The sequence below is a fragment of the Girardinichthys multiradiatus genome, chromosome 6, assembly GCF_021462225.1.
Source record: "Girardinichthys multiradiatus isolate DD_20200921_A chromosome 6, DD_fGirMul_XY1, whole genome shotgun sequence".
In the NCBI taxonomy this organism is placed as follows: domain Eukaryota; kingdom Metazoa; phylum Chordata; class Actinopteri; order Cyprinodontiformes; family Goodeidae; genus Girardinichthys; species Girardinichthys multiradiatus.
The window spans coordinates 19,302,173-19,317,562 of record NC_061799.1 but is presented as its reverse complement, the minus strand read 5'-3'; the positions used below and the strand labels follow the sequence as shown (position 1 = coordinate 19,317,562).

General features: G+C 39.8%; 2 protein-coding genes across 2 annotated transcripts in view; one reads left to right on the top strand and one right to left on the bottom strand.

Annotated features, from left to right (window-relative positions):
• The window catches only part of LOC124869677 (protein unc-13 homolog A-like), a 69,092-nt gene extending 60,227 nt beyond the window's left edge, over positions 1 to 8,865 (bottom strand). The window contains exon 1 of the mRNA XM_047367680.1: positions 6,262 to 8,865. Coding sequence (XP_047223636.1) covers positions 6,262 to 6,283 — 22 coding nt within the window. The 5' untranslated portion in view covers positions 6,284 to 8,865. The remainder of the gene's footprint in view (positions 1 to 6,261) is intronic.
• Positions 8,866 to 9,003: 138 nt separating this feature from the next.
• Positions 9,004 to 14,452, top strand: LOC124869678 (BTB/POZ domain-containing protein 2). Its single transcript, XM_047367681.1, has 9 exons — positions 9,004 to 9,588; positions 9,673 to 9,792; positions 9,908 to 10,064; positions 11,042 to 11,147; positions 11,240 to 11,437; positions 11,542 to 11,734; positions 12,084 to 12,171; positions 13,189 to 13,335; positions 13,425 to 14,452. Exons 1-9 carry the CDS (start codon positions 9,026 to 9,028, stop codon positions 13,584 to 13,586), a joined length of 1,734 nt encoding a protein of 577 aa, XP_047223637.1. The 5' UTR covers positions 9,004 to 9,025; the 3' UTR covers positions 13,587 to 14,452.
• The last annotated feature ends 938 nt before the right edge of the window (positions 14,453 to 15,390 follow it).

Below are 15,390 nucleotides of genomic sequence, written 5' to 3'. Positions count from 1 at the left end.
CGATTTTGTGGTCCTCATGAAGGTGTCTTGAACCGCTCTTTTTCTGACCTGTCACCTACAGCCTGTTTGCCATGGGAGATCCTACCAGGGGCATTTAAGCCCCAGACAACATAGCCTCGAGGATCATTCGAGCACTCAAACCCTTCCACCACGTTAAGGTGGCGGTTCATGGTTGAAGTAGTGTATCTGAATTTTTTTACACAGAAATTAAACCTTCCTATCTTTATTAGTGAATTTTCACCTGTATTTTTCAGTATTTTCGCATTCAAAATCAAAATTTAAATTTTTTTTTTAATTACATTGAAATAAATGAAGTTTGTGAAAATACAAAGTTTAGATTTCAGTTGCTAAATTTTCAAGATGCCAAATTCAGCATCAAAATACAACGTCTGAAATTCATGAAAACAGCTGAGATTCTAGATCAAGTCAAACCAATATCCAGCCTGTTCATTAGGTCTTAATGTAAAACAAACCGAAATTGTGTCAGCGTTGCTGGAGATGATAGCTGACTAACAGAAACAGCTGGACAGATGAGTTACCAGCTGTTCACTTTATAGAAAACAGTTTTACATGAAACCCTGATGAAAAGGCTGGATATTGGTTCAACTTGATCTATAATCTATTGCTTTTCCCTGGGATCTCAGCTGTTTCAAGTTGAATTTCAGACTGCATATTTCAACACTGAATTTTGCCGGTTAAATTTGACTGCTTGTTAGAATTTCTACTAGAATTATTTTATTAGAATTTTTTGAAACATGAAATTTTGATTCTGAATATGAAAATAGTGAAACATTGCTATTGAAAATTTGAAGCAGTAAATTCAGGGTAAAAGCAATTCAGGTACACAATTTCAATGCATTAATATTCACTGGTAACAATTCTACTTCATTTTTAATTCAAAATCAGATGAAACAGATTTACGCCATAAATAGAGGGCTCTGTAGTATACAGATTCATTTTGAGAATTTTATTATTTATTTATTTCAAATTCATTGATGCACAAGAATGCACTTTCATTTTTATTGTATTTACATTTTTTGTAGAGTCAGATGTTTTTCTATGTTTGCCTCTTCATGGGCAATAAAGTTCAATCTCAAGAAATCCTGTTTGCTTTAAGGTGTTTTTTTCATAACTTGATATCAACTGTCATAAACTAGGATGACAAATTTTTACATTGTTTAAAACAAATATTGATGTCAGAATTGACTTATTGAATTATTACTATTGATTTTCATATGACTGAAACGACTCACAACTAAAGTATTTGTGATTGTCAAACACACATAAGTCTTGTCTGATCAGCACAATTAATTAGTTGTTTTGTATCATTTTAAAATATAGTTGCAGCTACCCCATTAAATTGGGTCATCCACACTTAAATCAAACATGGGTGAATATGTTGAACTAACCTTTAAAAATGATGTTGGATTTACCTCTTGTAATTAAGTAACAGTGACGCCGACATATTATGTTGATTCGGCATCTTTACATTAATTTCACTCAACAAAACTGTCACTTGCTAAATGAGCGTATTATAATTGGGTGGAAATACTTTCCATAAGTTTTGTATGTTCACCCAACAAAAGATTATTATGTTGGACTTACCCCTTGTCGTTGAGTAATAATAACACCAACACCTTATGTTGAACCAAACCAGCATATTTACATTTATGTCACTTAGTAAAACAATTTCTTGCTAAATTAGCGTATTATTATTGGGTGGAAATACTTTCCATAATTTTTTTATGTTCACCCAAAAAATAATTTTTTTGAGTGTAACTAAAGGAATAAGATTTTCAGGAGCAGAAAATGGACGCTTATGGTTATCACAAAATCATAACTCTCTTTGACAGATTGGAAAATATCCCAAGTATCTGCACATTACAGTTCATCACATCTGCACACAAGCAGAAAGAAATGACAACCACTGCACACACCATCTACGCATACAGTATACACCAGTAATTGATAAAAGCCTAAGAGAGATGCAAACCTTGAATCGAATGGAGGAAAAGGTGGGTCATTGTTGAGAAGCCTGGAGTCAAAAAAATGAGGTAAAAGCTACAAATTAGTTTTAAGATTAAATTATACTGCCAGTAACCTCAAATACCAGCAGTAAATATCCTGCATTAACTTCATTCACAAATTACCTCCAAGACAGCAGTCTGACTTATGGGGACTGACTGGACATTGCCAAGAAAACAGACAGAGCAGGGAATCAAGCAGCCCCTTCAGCTTGAACCGTCAGGGAAGAGAAAGTAGAAAAAGGGCTAGCTGACTTCAGCTGTTTCATGACACAGAAGAGGGATGCCTCCATTCAGACAGACAGAACCTTATTCTGAGGGATCACATATACACAAGACAGAAGTTATAACCCGGCTGTTGCTGACAGGAACATCAGACTGTGTGACATTGTGTCCAAATAAAGACAATAATAAGGCAGGACTTCCAAGTGGGAGAAGGTTGCCAAAAATTGTTCAGATTGAATATGTGTCTGTGCCTGAAATCTGCTTGGTTGGCAGATATGCCACCGTTGCCCATTCAGAAGGCACAAAGTTCCATGAAATAGCTCAAGTCAGGTAATGATGTAAGCGCTTCAGAAAGAAGGCTCTCTGCCAAGCCTCGTAGTCTGCAGCAGCCAGTGTTTATGAATGAATGACTCTCAGGGTCTTAATGACATCTGGGAGTGAGTCAGTGGGTGGAACTGACGGGACAGGCTGAGGTGGAACAGCATCTATTATGTGGCTGGATGTAAAAAAAAAAATGGGCGGCTAAAAAGAAGCCTTTAGTTGTATTTTAGCTCTTACACAAATTATTGTAAGCTCAGTTGTTCTTTATGGTTTCTGCTCATACCGATTATTTCTGTGTTAATCATAAAGGTTTAATGGATCAATAGCTGTTATCACAAGCAAAATGGTAAATATTTTCAGATTTTATCCCCCATACTAACTGTAATATGTATATAATAGCTGAATATGAGGCAGAAAAGCAATTCAAATGCACCATAGTAACCTGAAGCACTATTATCAGAGACACAAGTCCATTTTTCCACCCTTTCCAAACTTGCTACTGGAGAGGAAGGAAGTGAATTTCATTTGCCCGAGGTCAAACTCATTCTTGTTCACTATAATGGCTTTTTACTGGGACTTAAAGTACCTGTGCCATTGCTATTATTTGCACCTAATCTTTCCTTTTTAGGACAAGTCATGATAAAAAGGTGGATTGTGAAAACTGTAAAAGAAAATCCTATCTTAACAATCATAAACTTCATTGAGAGGTTTTCAAATGCCTCCAATGATCTGGGACTTATTTCCAGCTCACATCAGAGACAGAAAAACAATAAAATCTTTGTTTTCCTTTGAAAATGTTGTTCTGACAAATAATCAGCTAACAAAAAAAGTTTCTATTACTTTCCTTTGGACTGGCACAGCTGAAAGGGGACACTCTCTGACCAGCTATATGACTTGCAACTAGACCCATATCTATACCCTGGTTTTAAAAAGTTACAGACACTAAAAATGTCAAACCTTAAAGCCCTTTTCTTGGGTGACTACGTTTTTTTTTTTTTTTTTTCAGATGTATGGAACATACATTAATGAAGCTTGTACTTTTGCCCACCAGTTGCTGCACACTGCTGATCAGCTGGATAAAAGAACTCATTTTCCATCACTTACGAGAAGGACAAAATGGGCTGTTTGAATATATACTCGCAGAATGGGTGGGGTAATATGGACTGCTTATCACAGAAATTTGTGGTATTTATTGCGATGGAAATACAAGTGATGATAGAAAGTATTTAAAAGACATTAAATTATTTTTGGCTACCCATGTATCACTACTTTCAGTCAGAACCGCACAAAAGCAAATACTGCCCTTAAGATAAAACTTACCCATTGTCTAGGAGGGTGTGTTGCTACAACAGTCAACTTTGTTGTGCAATTGCGCTGCCAAAAAGTACACAATAGTTGCATCACATTTCAAAATGTTAACACAGCCTTTATTAAGGACTCAATTAAGGACTTTATTAAGGACTCAAACTGTAAAGGTAATAACCTGGGTTTGGATGCATGAACTTTTTGCATCGCAGACGAAAATTGTTAAGTTGAAAGTACGTTTTTCCAACTTCAAACACAAAATAATTTGACTGTGAATTCTTTTCCTTTTCACGTGCACAACATTGAATGAAACTTCCCGTTCCTAGCAACAACAACAAGAACTTTCTTCTAAAGCCCCTGCTGGATTTAACAGAGTTTAAAGAATACATGTGTCCAACTTTCTTTTCGAGTAAAAAGTCGTTGGATGTTTGTGGCCCTACTTACTCTGAAATAAAAATGAAGGCAATAAAAGAATAACACTTTGCATTTTACCTTACCTTTTCCATCTAGCAAGAGAGAAGAAAATAAAGGATGAATGTCAGTGAAAATCTTGTCCTGGAAAAGTTACAATGAATTGTCCATCTGCATCAGCTTCATTTCAGGGGCCAAATTTGTACCATTCGTGAACTGCAGTCGGGGGCCAAACACAATTCTTCCGAGGGTCATAAACGGTCATAAACAGTCATCAGACAGTGGTAGACTACATTGTAGCCACAGCTGCCCTGGGACAGATTGACAGATCCAGGGCTGACATACAATCGGTGCCACTGGGCCATCTGATCAGAGCAGGCAAGGTGGGTGAAGTGTTTTGCCCAATGACACAGAGACAGACAGAGCGAGGGTTTGAACCGGCAACCCACCAGTTACATTTTTTATAACTACAAAAATATTATAATTACCATCCCTAATTTTCAGTGTAGTATATCATTATAATATAGGTATAAGGTTCTGAATAAAACTGTTTATTCTCCACTTTTGCTTGCATCAATGTATCAGAATAACAATTACGTTTATTAGAACTGTTATAATAAGAGAGCATTGTTTCACCAGCAGTGTGGTCAGTTATTTTTTTAATTTAACCTTTAATTAACCAGGTTAGAAACCTGATTGAGAATGAAATCTGTTTTTCAAGATGGACCCGTTAAGACAGCACATTCATAGTTACAATAAAAACAAGTACATTCATCCATACAATAAGTAATCAAATAAGCCATAAAAGATCACAATAAAATAAGCTAAAAATAAAAACAGTTCCAACAGACTGATTGTTGTTTTTCTGTTTTAAATCAAATTTGATAATTGTCTTCATTTATGTTGTAAATGTACGTGGGAATACCATAAAAGGTATTATATCACTATGAACTATTGCTTACTTGCAATTTATCTACAAATTGAGACGATCGTTTGTTGAGGGCAATTTAACCTAAAATGTATTCCTTGTGGGCATATAATTACGGTTTTCTTGACTCTTTATATGTGCTCTGCTTAAAGGGATTTCTTCGCCTGCCTGTCCTGATGTGAAAAACTAAACATTGGTTGCTGATTCAGCTTCTAATCTGTACAACAAAATACTCAGAAACGCGTTAAAAATAACTGCGGGAGAGAATGTCCCATTTTTAGATATTTCTCTCAACTGGTCCTAAACGTGGACCCCGTCACGTCACCTTGCCAGCAGATGCTTATTCATCCGGCTAATAAGAGGCAACGGTGTCGGCATCAAGTGCATTATGGGGCGTGTTGGTGGGAGGAGGTGACGCATGGTTTTCAGGGGAAGACGCGGAGCTTTTGGAACAGGAGGGTGGGGAGGGGGGCAGACGCGCACCTCCTGCCGCCAGTCACTGGGGAGCGTTGCGGTAGCGGCAAGGGAGCGTTGCGGCAGGGGCTTTTCCTCGTCCTCCTCCTGCTCCTGCCCACGCATGAATGAGTGGATGACACACACACACACACACACACACACACACACACACACACACACACACACTCACGCACACACACAGCAGCAGCCGCAGCAGTACTAACAGCACCGGAAAGGAAACAGCAGCCCGCCCGGTAATGGTCATATTATTAGCTGATCATATATATATATATATATATATATATATATATATATATATTTATTTTTGGCCACAAAACTAAATTAAAAAGCGCATTATTCAGTAAAATGTTTAATGATGCTGTTCAAAGTCTCCCCTGATTAAAAAGCTGCTATTTTCTAAAGGACCATTCAGCAGAAATCCTCCTGTGCTCGGACAACACTTTTCCAGGCAACTGACAGCCCGCAGGCTCTGTCAGAGACAACCGGTGCAGTTAAACCGTGAGCAGGTAACACTTCGTAAAACCACACACACACACACACACGGTCTTTTTCTAGCGTTTCCTGCCTTACCTCCCACACACAGCAGGGACATCTCTGAAAGCGGCGTGAGCGTCCCCGGCTGTCCTCTACTTAGTGCTCCGAGGTTTGTTTTAATCGGACCTTTTTTAGAGTCTTGGCCACAGGAAAAACTCAAACCGACAGAAACCGTCACCCTGAACGGCAACAGCAGTAATAAACTGGCAGCATCTCAGAGAGGCTCGTCTTTCCTTCTGCGGGACTGTTGCTCTTTTAAAGACAGGACAGGACAGACGGGAGTGGATTCCTCGCCCTCCCCTCCCCTTGGCTTCATCCTCTGCATTGCCTCAGCTCTCCGCCGCCGTTCCTCCTGCGCGCACAGCCATCTTGTTTCAGCAGCATCCACCGGGCTCCGGCGCGGGGACAACTCCCCCGTGCCTCACCGCCCTGACGTCACGGTTGATGAGGAGCAGGCGGAGAGGGGGGTGCGCTCCTCCAGAGGCCTGTAGGGATACACCGAGGACGGGAAGGACTGTACACCCTCACCCTGAAGAGGAGTGATGCAGCGTGCACTGTAAAACCTGACATGTTGTTTCATCTTATTGAGTAAAAGGGACACCTTAAACACATTTCTGTCAACAATCTATGTTGTGTTGTTTCACCATTTACAGTGTTGTGAAGAGATATTACCCGCTTACAGATTTCTTTTATTTTGCTTTTTGGTCACACGTAAACGAAAAAAAAAGTTTGCAAACAAAAGTGTTCCAATATTTTCTCCACAGAAACATTAATGATTAATTGCGAGTTATTGCAAACACCAAAGGTGGCACAACCAGTTAAACCGTGCAAATACGAATATGGATGGATGGATGGATGGATTGATAAAAGAAATATTCATTTAAAAACTGCTTTGTGTTAACTTTGTCTGACATTAAAATTGGCTTAATGATAAAATTAGTGACAAAGAAGCCAAAACAAACAAAATCTGTTCACCACCTAAACATTCTGAACTGAATTCACAGTCCCAGCATCAACTAGTTTATATTCCTTCATTAAAACCATAGATCATGACATTATGCATCAATTAGTACACTGTTTATAGGAGGCCCAGTCAGTCTACTTACATCCATATATTGTCTTTTCTGTTCTCTTTGTTCATATAAACTGAACCCCATTGTAGGTGAAATCCAAATACATATTTTCCTGCTTGTTGACATTTTAATAGAGTATTTGCCCAGTAAGACAATGTTTTCAATTCCAGCAATTATTAATATCAATACATTTTGCTCTTACAGTGGGGAGAACAAGTATTTGATGAATTGCAAAGCATGTAGAAGTCTTTAATTGTTATCACAGATACTTCAACTGTGAGTGGCAGAATCTAAAACAAAAATCCAGAAAATCAAATTGTGTGATTTTTTCAGTATTTAATTAGCATGACATAAGTATTTGATACAGAAACCTTTTTTCGCAAGTACAGATTTCAGATGTTTCCTGTAGCTCATGACGAGGTTTGTATATGCTGTAGCAGGGATTTTGGAAAACTCCTCCATACAGATCTTCTCCAGATCCTTCAGGTATCGGAGCTATCTTTGAAATACGGACTTTCAGCTACCTACAAAGATTTTCAATTGGGTTCAGGTCTGGAGACTGGCTGGGTCACTCCAGGACATTGAGATGCTTCTTACGGAGCCATTACTTAGTAACCCTGACTGTGTGCTTCAGGTCGTTGTCATACTGAAAGACCCAGCCATGACCCATCTTCAATGCTGATAAATGGCCCCATTCATGCTCCCCTCATTATGGTGGAGTTGTCCCGTCTCCTTTGCGGAAAAGCATCCCCAAAAAAAGAAGTTTTCCCCACCATGCTTCATGGTAGGGATGGTGTTCTTGAGGTTGTACTCGTTCTTCTTCTTCCTCCATATACAGCAATACATTTGAATGAAATGTATTGATTCATGAACTAAAACATGACATTAACCATAAATATTCATTTCACATAGCCAATATGGTGTTTAGATGTGTAACTCAAAGTAGACAATTTGTGTACTTGTTCTTAAGAAACTGAAGAGGTGCAACTGCTGTTTTGTATTTGTGAAAGAGTGAAAATAAATTCTACAATTACAAAATTCCTATAGCATTGCTCTCTGTGACTTCATATTCACAGATACAATGAACAAACAGTTTTGCCCCAAAGTTACGTTCATGACTGTCAAAGTTTCTCCAACCACTTTGAGAATATCTTGTAGCAGAAAAAATAACCAAATCATGTCACCTCTAAGGATGACATTTTTCTTTTACTTTACATGTTTTGATTTTATTTATGATTCAGTCATTAGTAGATATATTTTAGCATTGGTTGGAAGTTGCTCTTAATTTGTTTTTCTGGAAAGACAGTGATATTTTAATTTTTTGGTGACATGGTAAGAGTGTGGAGCCATTTTATTTTAACTAACACCGATGCGTGTGGAACTGATCATGAATGGGAACCAGAAAGCAGAATTGTAGGGTCAGTAGGCAAGGAAGGATAAATAAAGAAATAATAAAATACCTTTTCTACTAACTGCAAGAGACAGCTAATTCATTGGTAAACGGTAGTATGATGTCCACGTGAAGCGTGCACACATCAGCAAAAAAAGAGAAAATCACATGTCAGAACTAAAAAACTTTATAATGAAAAAGGTTTAAAAATCATCCATAAATGTGTTAACTCGGATGCAAGCCGTGAAATAGAAAACATCTTGCAGTACCGGTAATAAACGCCAGGTGGAATAAAAGGCCAAAATGCGTGTGTGGACCACTGGAATTACAGAAGGCGATGAAGTTTGTTGTTTACGCCTACAGCAGGTTGAAGATGGCCGCTGGAGACAACAGCGGCAGGCCTCCTTGCCTTAGTTTCTCCGGCCCGGGTCCTTTGGGGAATAGCCAGCCTAGCAACAGCGTTTTCTCAATGCCAGCAACCAACGGGGGAGCGGTCGGTGCAGCCGGGGGAGCACAGGGAACGGCAAGGCGACCCAACCCGCAGCTGGGGCCTGGCGGTGCAGACGGCAGCGGCGTTTCGAGCGGAGCTCCGCCGACTGCGCAGAACCCTCTGCAGCCGGCCGCTGCGGCAGGTGCTGCTTCTGCGGCAGCTGGAGCCATGGCCTCCCCGGCGTCTAACATGGCAAGCAGCGCAGCGTCGAACGCCTCCCCGGCCACTGCACCGAGTGCCACCCCGGCCTCAGCGTCTGTGCTTGTCTACAGAGAGCCGGTGTACAACTGGCAGGCGACAAAGAGCACCGTCAAGGAGAGGTTTGCGTTTCTCTTCAACAACGAGGTGCTCAGTGACGTTCATTTCTTGGTTGGCAAAGGAATGGGTGTTCAGAGAATACCAGCTCATAGGTAAGAGGATTTGTTTCAGCAGAAACATACAGGTTAAAAATGACCGAGCTGACCCCTCCTCCTGTTGTTGCTGTGGCGTGTCAGGTTTGTCCTGGCTGTGGGCAGCGCAGTGTTTGATGCTATGTTCAACGGCGGCATGGCGACTACCTCCACGGAAATTGAGCTTCCTGATGTGGAACCAGCTGCCTTTTTGGCCCTGCTAAAGTAAGGAGTTTGCATTATAGCTCCGCCATCAAATTTTGCGTGTGGATTTTACCGCTTACTGTAGCCACTCCATCTCTGCGTATACGAGTAATTAAACTGGCGTGATCTGTTTCAGGTTCCTGTATTCAGATGAAGTCCAGATAGGGCCTGAGACCGTGATGACCACTCTATATACAGCCAAGAAGTATGCAGTTCCAGCCCTGGAGGCTCACTGCGTGGAGTTCCTGAAGAAAAACCTCAGAGCAGACAATGCTTTCATGCTGCTCACACAGGTCAACTTCCTTACCTTGACATTCAGCACATCCAGGGGAAAACATTTGTTCAATCCTTTTCATTTGTCTGTGGATTTAAAACCCCTTGCACCAACTACTTGGACTATTCTGATTCACTGTCAGGTTTCTTAGAAAAAAATGCAGATGTGACAGAAAAGTATTTAACTTGCTAAGCATTCTATACAACACCTTTTTTAAAAGATTAAATTGTTGGGAATTTCTTTTGCAACAAATTAAACGGTTATTTTACAGATTAATGAAAAATGATTGAAACTGTCATAAGGTAAAAAAAATAAAAAGTCAGGTTTCCTAGACCTCTTGGAGAAGCATGAGATTTGGTTTCAGGGTTTTCAAGGTCTGAAGAGTTTTGAATGAGAAAATGGAATATAAAAATAGTTTTTATTTCCAGACTTTATTCCCTGTACCTTTCATCCATCGGTCCGGCGATCCATTGACCCAGCTGTCGGTCCGTTTGTCAGTCCCTCTGTCCAGCTAACTATCCCTCTTTTTATCCTTTCATCTATCATAAATGACAATTTCATAGCCAACTTCTGTATTTACTCTTCAAAATCTGCTGAAACAGACTGAAAACTCTGGAAATTGGAGTCTTTAGCAGTCTGGACTTTTGACATGAGCAAAGTGTAGGCACCGTGACTTATAATATGCATTTATCATAATAAATGCCAAAGTTTAAACATAAAAATAAGCTCGCAGATAAAAACTTAGCACTTGTAAGCCTCTTCAAAGTTTTGGCAGTATTGTAAAAGGAAAACATTCAGGTTAAGCCAGTCCTTTGGGCATGTTCTACACAGATGTGTTGTCAGCTGCAAGTATTGTGCTGTATGTTTTGATTTCTTAAAAAATAAAAAGAGCTAACTCAGCCTTCCTCAGGAGTATTAACTGCCTTTATGTTGGCTGAAAACTGGATCATGTTTTAATGGTAAGCTGTCATTAAAGCTTTATTATCTTTGTTTCAGGCACGTTTGTTTGATGAGCCACAGCTTGCCAGCCTATGTTTGGAGAACATTGACAAGAACACCGGAGATGCCCTTGCTGCTGAAGGGTTCACGGACATAGATCTGGGTAAAGACTTGCTTTAAATGTTGTTGTTATTGCTTCATGTTGTATTGGTCTTTAGAATCTGATTGAAAACCGCTCACGTTTGTCTCCTTTAGATACTTTGGTGGCGGTTTTGGAGAGGGATACTTTAGGAGTAAGGGAGGTGCGTTTGTTTGGAGCTGCTGTTCGCTGGGCTGAGGCTGAGGCTCGCAGGCAGCAGCTGCAGCCCACTCCGGAGAACATGCGTAAAGTCCTGGGAAAAGCTCTCACGCTCATCCGCTTCCCTCTAATGACCATCGAGGAGTTTGCAGCAGGTAAAAAAACAGAACAATAAAACTGCCATTACTGCATCTATTTAATTTTTAAATAACCACCCGGACTTTGACCTCTGTGTTTGGGTCATGCCCTTATCCTTCAGGTCCTGCCCAGTCTAATATTCTAACCGACAGAGAGGTGGTGAGTCTCTTCCTCCACTTTACAGTGAACCCAAAGCCTCGTGTAGATTTTATCGACCGTCCCCGCTGTTGTCTCCGTGGGAAGGAGTGCAGCATCACCCGTTTTGGTCAGGTTGAGAGCCGCTGGGGCTACAGTGGGACAAGCGACCGCATACGGTGTGTTGAGATCAGGGCTACAAAGCTGGCTCCTTATTCTTCTCTTCTCTTCTCTTCTCTTCTCTTCTCTTCTCTTCTCTTCTCTTCTCTTCTCTTCTCTTCTCTTCTCTTCTCTTCTCTTCTCTTGATTATGCAGCATGTGTGTGACACTTTAAAAAGTCATATCTACATACCTTCTATAATGGAAGTTCAAATGCTCATCACTGATGTTTCACTGATAAATCAACAATGTTGAAGAATTTGATCATGAAATCTTTTCAGTAATTTTTTGATAAGATTATGTCATTTTTGAATGAGCGTAATGTAAAAGGCTAAATTGCAATTGTGTCTACCTCAATTTCTTTTACAGGTTCTCTGTTAACAGAAGGATTTTTGTGGTTGGATTTGGACTTTACGGCTCCATACATGGGCCTACAGACTACCAAGTCAATATACAGGTACTGGCCCTGATTACTGTCAGTATTTACTGTGCCTTGCAAAAGTATTCACGCCCCTTGAACTTTGTTCGTTTGGTAACATTAGAACCACAAATTTCAGTATATTTTATTGAGATTTTGCAGAAACAGCAAAACATTGTAGCACATAATTTTACAGTTGGAGAAAAATGATTCAAGGTTTTAAAAAAAAAAAAAATCAAATCTGAAATGTGCCATGTATTGGTATTCAGTATAAATGCAGCTTTTCTGCGAAGGCCTCAGAAGTTTGTAACAGAATGTTGATGAACAATCGGCACCATGAAGACCAAAGATCACACCAGGCAGGTCATGGATAAAGTTTTGGAGAAAGAGCCCAAGAGACTCATTGTAATTCTGGAGGAGCTGTAGAGATCCACAGCTCAGGTGGGAACATCTGTTGTGTATTTGACAAATCTGGCCTTTATGGATGAATGGCAGTAAGAAAGCAATTGCTGGAAAACGATATAAGAGGTCTTGTTTGCAGTTTGGCAAAAGTCATCAAACTTACATGCAATGTATATTGTGTGGCAGAAATAATGCACCAACACTGTAGAGTGGAGGGTCAATAATTTTGCTCAAAGCATATTTTTGTTAGAATGACCTACTCAAAGTCTAGACCTTAAGTTGAGAATTTCAAGCACTTAAAATTGACCTAAAATGTTGTTCACATACACTGACTGAACCTGAGCTATTTTGGAAAGAAGAATGGGCAAACATTTTCAGTATCTAAATGTGCAAAGCTGTTAGACATACCCCAAGAAGACTTGCAGTTGTAACTGCTGGAAGGCTAAATACAAATTCATGCTACACTTTTCAAATCTGTATTGAAAACCATGTATCAGATTTTCTCCACTTTTACAATCTACTGTTGATCTATCGCATGTGGACCATGAGTCTGTTGAATAAAGTAATCAATACCACTAATTACATAGAAGAAAATGTAAGAGTGTTAACGAGGCACTCCTTTTATGCCATCTTGGATATTTGTGCCTGTTCTAGATAATTCACACAGACAGCAACACAGTGCTGGGGCAGAACGACACAGGCTTCAGCTGTGATGGGTCAGCAAACACCTTCAGAGTCATGTTCAAAGAACCGGTGGAGATTCTACCCAACGTCAACTACACTGCCTGTGCCACACTGAAGGTCAGCAAGAAGAGAGAGATGATTAATACAGGAAAGAACCCACCCATTTGAAAATGTGTACTAATTTTGGTTCTGTGTGTGTCTGACAGGGTCCAGACTCTCATTATGGGACCAAGGGAATGAGAAAGGTAACGCATGAGTCATCCTCCACTGGCACAAAGACCTGTTTCACCTTCTGCTACGCAGCAGGCAACAACAACGGCACTTCAGTAGAAGACGGACAGATCCCAGAGGTCATCTTCTACACATAGTCACCTCAGACGTCCCAGCGATCTTCCATCAGATGTGACAACCCGACACCAGCGCAAGGCCGCACCTCAGCAGCCATACTGGGGACTAATCTGTCAGACTTCAAACTTCGCCCTCCTCACAGTGTGTGACTGTTAACTGCATGGGAGGACAAATAGTTGGTAGACGAAGGCGAAGCCTGTCATTTGACGTGCTGTCAGCTCCCTTAGTGCTCTAGCTTTACAAGCCCCCTGAAACCAGCTCCGAGAAGGATTGAGAGATGTAGGGAGGGGTCTCTCAGATTATTCACAGTATCTTTGTCACTGCTTCGGGTTGACAGCATAAAGCTTGACACAGAATCTTTCTTAAGCTGTATGATTCTCCTCCTTCTGCTCCACTTCTTTAGTGCAAAGGAGATTGAACTGTATGAGTGTACAGTTAATCAGATTTGCCAAGATAGAAATCCTTGTAGCGTTTTGTACAGAGTCAGCTCTGCATCAACTGTAACTTCCACACACTTGATGGACCTCATAGGCTTCATGAAATCTTGTCAAATTTGAACCAAACTTCATAATAATGTTAAGAGTATGACTAAGGTGAGCATTTTTCTGTTTTTTACTTAACAGTACAATCTGTGATATCTCGTGTCTTTGCTTGGTAGTTGCCTATATGGTATACATTGCACTTCTTGGCCTTGCCTTTGTTTATTTTGTTGCTCTATGGATGCACACTAACTTTTCAGAATTTCTTTTAAGCTTTATTTTAAAAGTTGTGGATGGAAGAGAGTTTTCTCTTGTTGCTGATGTTGATGGGTTGTATATTAAAGTGGCATTTATTAACATTATATATGTAACTTGAAATAAATGGTAAATAAAATGTGAGAAAAAAATAGTGTGTAGCTCTTTTTTTTAAACAGCTTATTGAAATTGGACAAAAGCAGTGTATAGTTACGGATTGGGTTAACCGTTAGCATTTACATTATAAATCAAATAAATCCATTGGAGAGTGAATGACCACAATTGGAGAATGAGGAATTTGATTTCCTTCCCAGCTTCAGCCAGCATTTGCACTAGATATTTGATTTTGTTCTGGAGTTGATACATTCATTTTGCACCAAGTTTCTTTCATCTGTAGGTCACATAAGCTTCTAACTATACATTCCCATGTTTATACCTTCATACAACTGTCTGAATAGATGACCTTGGCACTTTTAGGTACCTGGAAATTGTACCCAAGGATGAATGGGACTTGTGGAAGTCCAATAATCTCTGATATCTTGCTTGAATTTGTATTAATTTTTATTTACTATTTTCATCTAGGAGAGAAATACAGCTTAGTAGATAAACTGAGTCAGTTTTCAAGTCTAGAGCATGAAAGAGAGCACATAGTCAGTCACAGTAAAAGCTCAGCCAATAGCTATGTCTATAAGAGAGACCGGGTTAAACACTGAAAGACAGGGAAATGTGTTCCCTGTCTTTCATTGTTTAACCCGGTCTCTCGTCATCTGTAGAAAGAGAACATTAAGTTGTTGGCAGCAGTACATCAGCCGATGCCTCACCAAAAAGGAGAGGATCCTGATAACTAAAGGATCTGCCTCCCATTCTACTTCTGAGACTCTAAGGAGCCACCAGTAAACCTGCAGTCTGAGAACGATGTGCTCTGTTAGCAATTTAAGGAAAAATCATATATATGATGGAGCTAGATCATTAAGGCTTTATATGTGAGAAGGAAAATTTTACATTCTATTCTGGATTTAACAGGGATGCTAAAATAGAAAAAATATGATCTCTCTTTTTAGTTTATCATCAGAACTCTTGCTGCAGTATT

Bases quoted from the DNA above. Each gene is read 5' to 3' on its own strand.
- LOC124869678 (XM_047367681.1), top strand. From the start codon at position 9,026: ATGAAGTTTGTTGTTTACGCCTACAGCAGGTTGAAGATGGCCGCTGGA. The intron at 9,793-9,907 runs GTAAGGAGTTTG...GATCTGTTTCAG, and splicing joins GCCTTTTTGGCCCTGCTAAA to GTTCCTGTATTCAGATGAAG. The intron at 13,336-13,424 runs GTCAGCAAGAAG...TGTGTCTGACAG, and splicing joins CTGCCTGTGCCACACTGAAG to GGTCCAGACTCTCATTATGG.